Source organism: Barbatula barbatula (genome assembly GCF_947034865.1).
Source record: "Barbatula barbatula genome assembly, chromosome: 6".
NCBI classification, from domain to species: domain Eukaryota; kingdom Metazoa; phylum Chordata; class Actinopteri; order Cypriniformes; family Nemacheilidae; genus Barbatula; species Barbatula barbatula.
In genome coordinates this window covers 16,074,726-16,084,042 of record NC_136765.1, presented here as the reverse complement: position 1 = coordinate 16,084,042, position 9,317 = coordinate 16,074,726, and the positions used below count along the sequence as shown (strand labels likewise).

General features: G+C 37.1%; 1 protein-coding gene across 1 annotated transcript; it reads right to left on the bottom strand.

Annotated features, from left to right (window-relative positions):
- Positions 1–6,973: 6,973 nt before the first annotated feature.
- Positions 6,974–9,099, bottom strand: opn6b (opsin 6, group member b; the record flags this gene model as incomplete). Its single annotated transcript, XM_079458640.1, is given in 5 exon segments — positions 6,974–7,104; positions 7,107–7,173; positions 7,336–7,397; positions 8,962–9,023; positions 9,080–9,099. Coding segments are annotated over 5 exon segments (342 nt in total).
- Between the last annotated feature and the right edge of the window lie 218 nt (positions 9,100–9,317).

The following is a 9,317-nucleotide window of genomic DNA, read 5'->3' as shown; positions in this document are numbered from 1 at the left end:
AAAATTGAGGAAAGAGCTACTCCTTTAAATAATGTCCCTGAAAACCCCAATGATTCCTTGGTGACATCACAGGAGGCGAGGCTTACGTCCAAAGCACCTGAAAAGGACATTGTTGTGAAGTCGCCCACTTTTTAATCATTTAGAGATATGTGCAAACATATGTTTGTTATATGCTTTAACAGGACAATGAATTAACGGGGGCTTAGTTTAGTCAAAGAAAAGAAATGAGAGCTACAAACGTGAATCTACTGTGTGCAATCCACTATAGGCCTGAAGGCTGTACCGAAGGTTGTTGGTTCAACTTGAGGACATCCTGAATAGCAAATTTCCAAAATGTGATGATCCACTGACAAACAAAACAGGATACAGATGAATCAGTTGATGTATCACTGTGTGTGTGTTGTCATTTATGGGACAATTTTATTATGGCACAGTTCTCGCATTCCTTCTCAACTCAAACCTTCGGGTATCAACTTGAATCTGTTCTCACCGTAATAACCGGACTAACTTTGAAGAAGCTGTAAATGTATTTACATGTATTTAGCATCTATGTAGAGAAGATGGAAAATGACAATTCTGCCAGAAAAGGATAGCAGGAACCTCATCTTCATGTTCCAAACCAGTTTGTTTAAGGAGAGATCAAAGATAGTTTTGTTGTTTTTAAAGGTTTCAAAAATTGTTTTCCCAAAAACAATACAAGTAAAACCCGGGGACTTTAGTAACAAAAAGAAAGTCATGTGGGTTTGGAACAGGATGAGCGTGATCAAGAAATTAAATTTTAATCTTTGGGTTAAGTATTCCAATATGTGAGAACATTTTAATAAAGGGAAAAAGCTGAATTTTTTAAAAGATGTATCTGTATTTTCAAGTGACTTTTATATAATAATTTTACATCAACTGTGATGTTTAAAAACATTTCCAGGATTAAACCTGGCGGCAAATAGGAATACGATAGGTTAATGTTGACCGTGGCATCCCCAGCTTATTGGCATCTTCTGATTAAGCGCTTTGGAAGTTTGTAAGGGTATGTGTTGCACGACAAGGTGCTCATTCAGAGGGACAGATAAAAAACTTCTGAAGAATGAAAGCTGATCCATGTGTTATGGCCCTCTTTGAACAACTGCTCATTGTAATGACTGGGAACTCAACCAATGTCTCAATTAATAAATATTTCACAGCACACAAAGTCTGAGGTTCAAGCAGTCATTCACATTTTTGTGAAAGTTATAGAAGGATAAATAAATAAACAAGCCATGTCAGTGTGAATGTATTTGTGGCCATATCAAGTAAAGCACAATTGATGAAAACAACCATTCCTGGATCAATTCCAGAAGTGTAGGATGCTAAGTAAAGTTGTGCAAACCTTGACAAGGATTTGAAGGTGTAAACCTTATTGTGAAAACTTAAAAAAAATGAATAATGTTCTAATGATGTAATAGTCTATTTTTATTAATAGTTATTAATTATGGTTAATAGTTAAAGGGATAGGTCACCCAACATTATATACGTCATTTATTCACCCACAAGTTGTTTGAAATCTGTATAACTTTCCTTATTCTGATGAACACAGAGAAAGATATTTGAAAAAATGTCAGTAACCAAACCGATGTCATCCCCCATTTACTTCCATAGTATGGAAAAGAAATAGGAGTCAATGGGGGATGACATCGGTTTGGTTACTCACATTCTTCCAAATAAACCTAAAAGTAAACCATGTATTATTGTAATAATTAATAGTGTAACAGATTAACATCAAATAAATAATAAAAAAAATAAAACATATATTAGCTTATTATAATTCAAATTAAGTAATATAATCAATAAATATAAAACATCATAAAAACTAAAAACAAAGGTCAAAAACATTTGTTTACAATTTGTAAAGAAGTTACATAAACATTAAAATAAGTCATTTTAGATCATTGTAATAGATTTTTAGTTTATGTACATTCAGATAGAAATTGCTTTATTAACCTTTGGTATTAATAAACTATATACATATATATATATAATAAAATATTAATGTTCCATTTACATTTTTTTTGTGTTTGAGATGAATTTTGGTTTCAAGGAAAACATTACGTTCTTTATAGTCGAGGTTTTATTGTGATTGGTTGAGAAGGTGACTGTATCCTATTATTTTGTATTACACAGAGTTTGTTCCCATTAGGGCAGCAGCTGATGGTCATAAGGACAAGCTGGCTTGACTCTGTCTGCGTGCAGTCAGATGAAAGGCTGAATTAAAAGAGAAGCGACACATACACTTCGTCCTGGGCCAGTATTGTGCGGTCACGTTTCACACCATGTGAGACTTCATGGGAGATCTGCTGCTTTCATCCAAGAATGCAAAGACTAACGCTCGACTCCTTATAAATAGTAGCAAGCGTCCAATACTTCGATGGATGTCTCATTTAGGCAACCATCTTTACCTACACAAATATTAGCCTTGGCTAGTATTGCATAGACTTGAGCCCAGATTTGTCTGCTCAAAAGATAAATGTATTTTGATGTTGGAAACATGAATACATAATATTTCACTATTAATATAAGAAAGTATATACTGTAAATTGGTCCTCTGCTTTTCAGATATATACTCTCTTTGTGTAACTCTCTGCATGTGTTGTGATGAATATACCACAGCACAATAGATCTGCGAATGTGGGCTGAATGAAGCACTACAATGGTTTGCATCAGAAATAGCTAGCTCGTGTTTCAAGTTTGGTTTTTAGATGTTTTTAAGTCTCTGTGTGCTGTCTCGCTCGGCTTTGCACAGTAGTGTCATTTCTGAAGGCCTTTTAATAAATGATTATGTACAGTACTCGTCGTTCTTCATTAGAGCTGATGAAATTCTAGTTCAAGTAAAATTGTTCTATATTTTCAATGGTTTTACAGTGTATTATAAACAAACTGTATTAGACAGATTATATTGCAGGATTTTATCTACAACGCAATTCTTAAAATAGCAGCAAATTCTGCTTTATATAAGGTGCATGTTTTATTGTGAATAATGCAGTATATTGAAAATATTAAAACAAAATTGAGGATGAGATGGGTATACCTTATTTCAAATACGGCGGTCATGTAATCAACCAATCACATGGCAGTTGCTTCAATGCGTTTAGGGGTGTGGTCCTGGTCAAGACAATCTCCTGAACTCCAAACTGAATGTCAGAATGGGAAAGAAAGGGGATTTAAGCAATTTTGAGCGTGGCATGGTTGTTGGTGCCAGACGGGCAGGTCTGAGTATTTCACAATCTGCTCCCTACTAGGATTTTCCACGCACAACCATTTCTAGGGTTTACAAAGAAAAGGGAAAAACATCCAGTATGCGGCAGTCCTGTGGGCAAAAATGCCTTGTTGATGCTAGAGGTCAGAGGAGAATGGCCCTTTATGACCACCATGTACCCATCCTCTGATGCACCATGTCACAAAGCTCGAATCATTTCAAATTGGTTTCTTGAACATGACAATGAGTTCATTGTACTAAAATGGCCCCCACAGTCACCAGATCTCAACCCAATAGAGCATCTTTGGGATGCGGTGGAACGGGAGCTTCGTGCCCTGGATGTGCATCCCACAAATCTCCATCAACTGCAAGATGCTATCCTATCAATATGGGCCAACATGTCTAAAGAATGCTTTCAGAACCTTGTTGAATCAATGCCACGTAGAATTAAGGCAGTTCTGAAGCTAAAGGGGGTCAAACACAGTATTAGTATGGTGTTCCTAATAATCCTTTAGGTGAGTGTAATTCTTAATCAAAATCTATAGTGTAAAATAAATCTGTTACCTCCTTTCCACAAACTGTCAATCTGCTGGCATTTCAAAATGAAACGCCTGTTGTTTTACAAACAATTGATTTGCAGGGCAAAACGCAACCCATGCCCACTATTTTTCTCATTCTCCCTCATTAGGGAGAATTTAGTCGAATTCTTTTCAATATTATTGTTTCTTGAATTGATTCTCCAATTATTATATTCTTGTGCTAATTCTGCACCCCATTTGGTACAATTGTAGCGCCTTTGCCAAACAGGTTCTCACAGGAAAATGTAACTTACACATATATAACAATATATAATCATTTTGTATAAATCTTTTCCAAAAAAATTGATTTTGAAAATGGTCATGAAGAAAAGAGTTGTTGTTTAGAGGGGGAGCTGTTTTTAATGAAAGATTACAACTGCAAATTAATTTGACAAAAATCATGATGTGCATAGATAAATAATTTATAATAATCACTGCAACGCTGTGTAAGACAAATAATATTATCATTTATAATTGCTTATTGACTTTAAAGGTTACTGAAAATGCTACAGCGTCCTTTGCAACTACTGCTGATGTGTCTGTTGCTAGTATTTCCTCTTTAGTACTCTATTGAGTTTCATATCCTGTTTAATTAGTAAAATATTTGTGTTCAACATATTTGGTGAATTCTAAAATGAACTCAAGGAAACTGGTTCCTGCTTTTGGATATAGAGAGACTTAAAATATTGCTTTTTTCCTTTAAAGCCAAGTAAAATTCTCTCCCTTTTAGGTAGTGGTGGGTTTTTATGTTGGCAGTTCCCATTCCTGAAGCCTTTTGCTTCCTTAATTTCCCTATAAATATTTATGCTTTACAAAATTCTAGTGGAGACAGTAAATACACTTTACTTGCATTTAGGGAAGCTGACGTGGACAAATCAACATGTAACTGGTAAGTTAACAAATATGTGCAATGCAAGATTTGAGAAAATATGTGCAGGCTTGAAAGTTTGATATATCGTGAATACGTTTCTAAACGGTTGCTGCCCTCTGAGGTCTTTGTATACAAACCCTTTCTTTGGCTAGTTTTGCATCTTTCTCTGCGAATTAAAATGTTTCTTGAAACGGAGTGATGCAGGGCCAGAGCAATATTCAGATCTTGAGTGTTTGCCATTTCTAAATATTTGTTACAGCCATGTGATGGATTGGCCATCCAGAGATGCCCGAGATGGTAGGATAGGCACCAGCTCTCCGGCGACCCTGCACAGAACAAGTGGGTTTGGAGAATGGATGGATGAAATATTTGTGACTGAACTTGAATGTTGAAAGGTTTATTTCTGGTTGACTGAATTTGTAAGGTCTCGCTGCTTGTGTTCAGAGCTAACTGCAATGGAATATGCAGGTGCTACATTTTCACAGTACAGTACTTGGTTCTCTAATGTAAATTGGAATGTGACATCCAATGTTGCTAACTATTTATCATGGTCAGGTTCTGAAATTGGCCACCTAAATTACTTCTTTTGTGATTAGGAGTTAATAAAAATACAATCAAATATCAAGGATCTTTCTTTTAGGAGAGTTGACGTTTGCCATGTCCGGATTTTGGCTTTCTCGCTGTCAGCTTGCTGGCAAAACCAAATCAAATCTTCTGCCTCTCCTTCTATTATTATTGTAAGAGAAACGTTTCAGTTACAGTGGAGTTTTTAAGTTGAAAGAGGTACGAGCTATCAGTTATCGAGAAAATATCACTTTTAATCCCAGGAGACTCTAGAATGTTTTCATTGAACTCTTAAATCTACTCTGCAATTGCTGATGTTAACTGTGACATGGACAGTACAGGAGTCATAACACTTCAGTCTAACTACTTGAAACAGGTCCATGACTGTTGTGAATTTGTGAAGTGAATTTCATAAAAATGGCCCATTTATTCATCCATCCTATCTTTTGTTAAAATGCACCAGCTTAAGTGTTTTGGCAAAATAATTAAGCATAGTGAGCTTGGCCAGTTTATTCAGGGACAACTGGATCAGCAACGTATGTTTAATTGAATGGTAGTCGAGATCCTTGTTGTCCATACAGACCACAATGCACAAGTTTCCTCTTACGCATCATGGAAAAAAATGTTATTTTGCAATTGTACAATGTCTTCTTGTCTGACTTGTTTTGTGCCTTGTCCTGCTAATTAAGATGAAATGAAATTTCTTGGAAATAAAATGAAAAGCAGAGACGATATGCAGCAGAATTTGTTTCTTGAGCTCCAGATGTTGATGCTATTTGATCATAATTTTGTTGCTCTTCTGCTGATTATGAAAGTCAGTTTTATACTCTGCATAACTTTTTAATGGTCTATAGCAGTAGGTGGGTGGGTGCTACTTTATTTGCTTATATTAGCTTTATATTCTTGTTTTTGGTTTGAGAGAAAAAGGGGAAATTTATGTTGTTTATTTTTATTTTTAGGCAAGTTAGATTCTTTCCCTCTTAGATAGTGTAGTGTATTTGTTTATGTTGGCCCTTTCCCCATCCTGGCCGTCCTTTGTTGCTTCCCAAAGTTTAATTTAAAATGTTTTTGGAAACTTTGAAATTTAGTTGAGGGAACCCCAACAACCTTCGTTTTTTTTGTCCCCAAACCAATTCTAAATCCATCCCAAACCCAAACAATCCCCAGAGACAGACATTAAAAGAAAAATTTGTCCAAAAATGAAAATTCTGTCTTTGTTTGCTCACCCTCAAGTTCTTCCAAATCTGTATACATTTCTTTGTTCTGATGAACACAAAGATATTTCGAAAAATGCTTGTAACAGTTCTGGGGCACCATTGACTACCAAGTAGAATTTCTTTTTTCTATTGAACACAATTTATTTTTTATAATTTGGGAAAGCAAACCATTCTGGGGCACATTTGATTACCATTGCCATTTTTCCTACTATGGTAGTCAATTGTGGTGAAGAACTGTATAAATGAAAAACTGTAAAAATTTATAATTTATGGCAAATCTAATCTTAAACCTTCCAGAGTAGCTGCGTTTCTTGAAAAACTCTTCAAGACTCAAATAATGGTTTACTGTGGTTTTCGGGTTCATGAAATGCCTTAGCCTTTACTCCTATCATGGCCCATCTCCATCTCGGAGTCTGGATTAACTGGCTCCTCAATTGCAGTAGTGTTGAGCTACACATCACCAGGCTGGGCCAGTGGGACGGTGGGTTGGTCTTTGTTCTAATGCCTCAGACCCATATCAGTGCAGAGCCCGCAAGTCCTTCCGGAACTTAGAGATCATGCCAATGTAGATAAACGAATAGTAAAAACTTGCTGACTTGGAAAAGAGGCTTGCCAGGATGCCGTTGAGTGGGGGTATTTGGTAACCCCACCCGACCACGAAATGACTGCATATGGGGACCAGGCCAACAGGAAGGCCACACACAGAATAAGAGAGATCTGGTGTGAGAATCAAATACACACTAGAGTATATGTATTAATACACACCTGTGTTAATAGAGAAGAGGGGTACATTTCCACATTAAATGATCATCAGTCTTTGGTTACGTGATTGATGTTGCTTATGGGGTGAGATTAAAGGGTTTGGAGCAGTGGATTTACCCGCATAATGCTCCCCTCAATCTTCTCTTGCCTCTCACTGACATCTCCCTGGCTGGACTTGACTGTACAAAGGATGGACAAAAACTATAATGCATATTGGCAAAAGTAGTTAAAAAAGCGTGAATGACCCAATTTTAAAGACCACTGATGAAAATGGACTAGAACTAGTAATGTCCTTGTCCTACCTCTGTAACTGCTCCAGCCCAAAACACACACAACACAGCAAGACTGCTGCTACAACCGTTCCAATGTTACGCTTGATGACGCGATGAGATGGAGAGCATTTGTATCAATGCAGTCCTAACAGAGTAATAATGCTGATTTATCTAGTATTTGTGCCGCCAAGTCTTAAGAGCTACTAATATTGGAAAAACAACATCTCATGCCCAAGCACAGAGGTTTTCAGGTCTTGGAGGAACCTGGCTGAACCGTCGTTTGGTCAATGAGAGAGAAATAAATATTGTCTAGGTGAAATGAGCTATAATGCGATGAACATGGCTTGCTATATTCCATTAGTGTTGGGGCCAGTTTCCTTGACCAGTGTTCCTAGAACTGTTTGCTTGAATAGTACCTCTCCTAACCTTACTTATATTTGCACCAGGTTTAACAAAACACAACAATTTGCATCCCTGTGGTCCAGAAACATTTAGAGAATTACATGAAAAGTAAACCTTGGGGGCTACAATACTTTGAGGAAACAAAGCAGAGATGCCGGGACTCAAAGTAAGATGATAAAAATTAGGGCTGTCAAACGATTAATCATAAATGTTTATATATACAGTATTTTAAATGGATATGAAAATCATAATTCACTCCCCTTCGGGTTGTTTCAAACCTTTATAAATGTCTTTGTTCTGCTAAACACAAAGAAAGATATTTGGAAGAATTTTATTAACCAAACAGATCTCGTCCCCCATATACTGCCATAGTAGGGAAAATAAATTAGGGATGCACTGAAATGAAAATACTTGGCCGACTTGAATAAAAATCAAATGCTTGGCCGAATTTCATTTATTTAGCCAATTTGTTCTCTTTTGCATAAACTGAATGGTCATAATGCGCTTTTTATATTTTGCTTGCTTTTCAAGCAATACTGACTCAATGCTGTCACATCTCTCCTCCAAACTGCGCCCACAAACCACAAAGCTAACATTTCTCTGAGAAGGTGCACTCGTGGCTGGTATGCACGGAACATACTTTGACAAGTTGTATAGTACAGGGAACTGTGTGTACGCCACCACTGTATGTCGGATGTCGCAAAGGGCGGGGTTACCGTCAGACCACCTGCTCCCGTCTGAAGTACACCAAAGTTATTGACCGCTAAAGACACTTTCATTCAGAAGTGCAGTACTGTATCTTTCTCTGACGCTTTAAAATGCTCTACAAACTGCCAACATGTTTACTAAAACCATACCACCTCGCTCTTTCTTTTATTATGTAAACACAAACTTTTATTCTGGATGCTATTAATCACGATTAATGATTCGATAACACTAACAAAAATCTGAGCAAATTGTATTGCAGTGTTCATTGACCCCACTGCACAGAACACATGGACTTAGTACCGGGTATCCTAAACTATGCAAGCTATAATAGCCCAGTATGTCTGGCCAAAATGGAGCATACCGTGATGAGGCTGGCAACCTTTGATGTGACGGACCACACTGATGGCTGTCAGCGTGTTGATGCTGATGATTTCAGGATTAGGAATTCATCCACCTGGCCGGGGCACAGCATTTTATACAGTGCAAACATCTCTGGCATTCTCTGCAATCCTGCCTCATCACCCACTAACCTGGTCCTGGGGAGCAAGCCAGAGAGATTAGGGGATAAAAAGACACATGCCTGTGTACTTGGAACGGATACTAATAATCTATAGATAGACCTCTCACACCAGTCTTTGTCTTTGAAAGCTACATGAGCATTTAAAGTAAAATTATGTGATAACTATGTATAGGTACGCATTGTTTCACTCTCTGAAC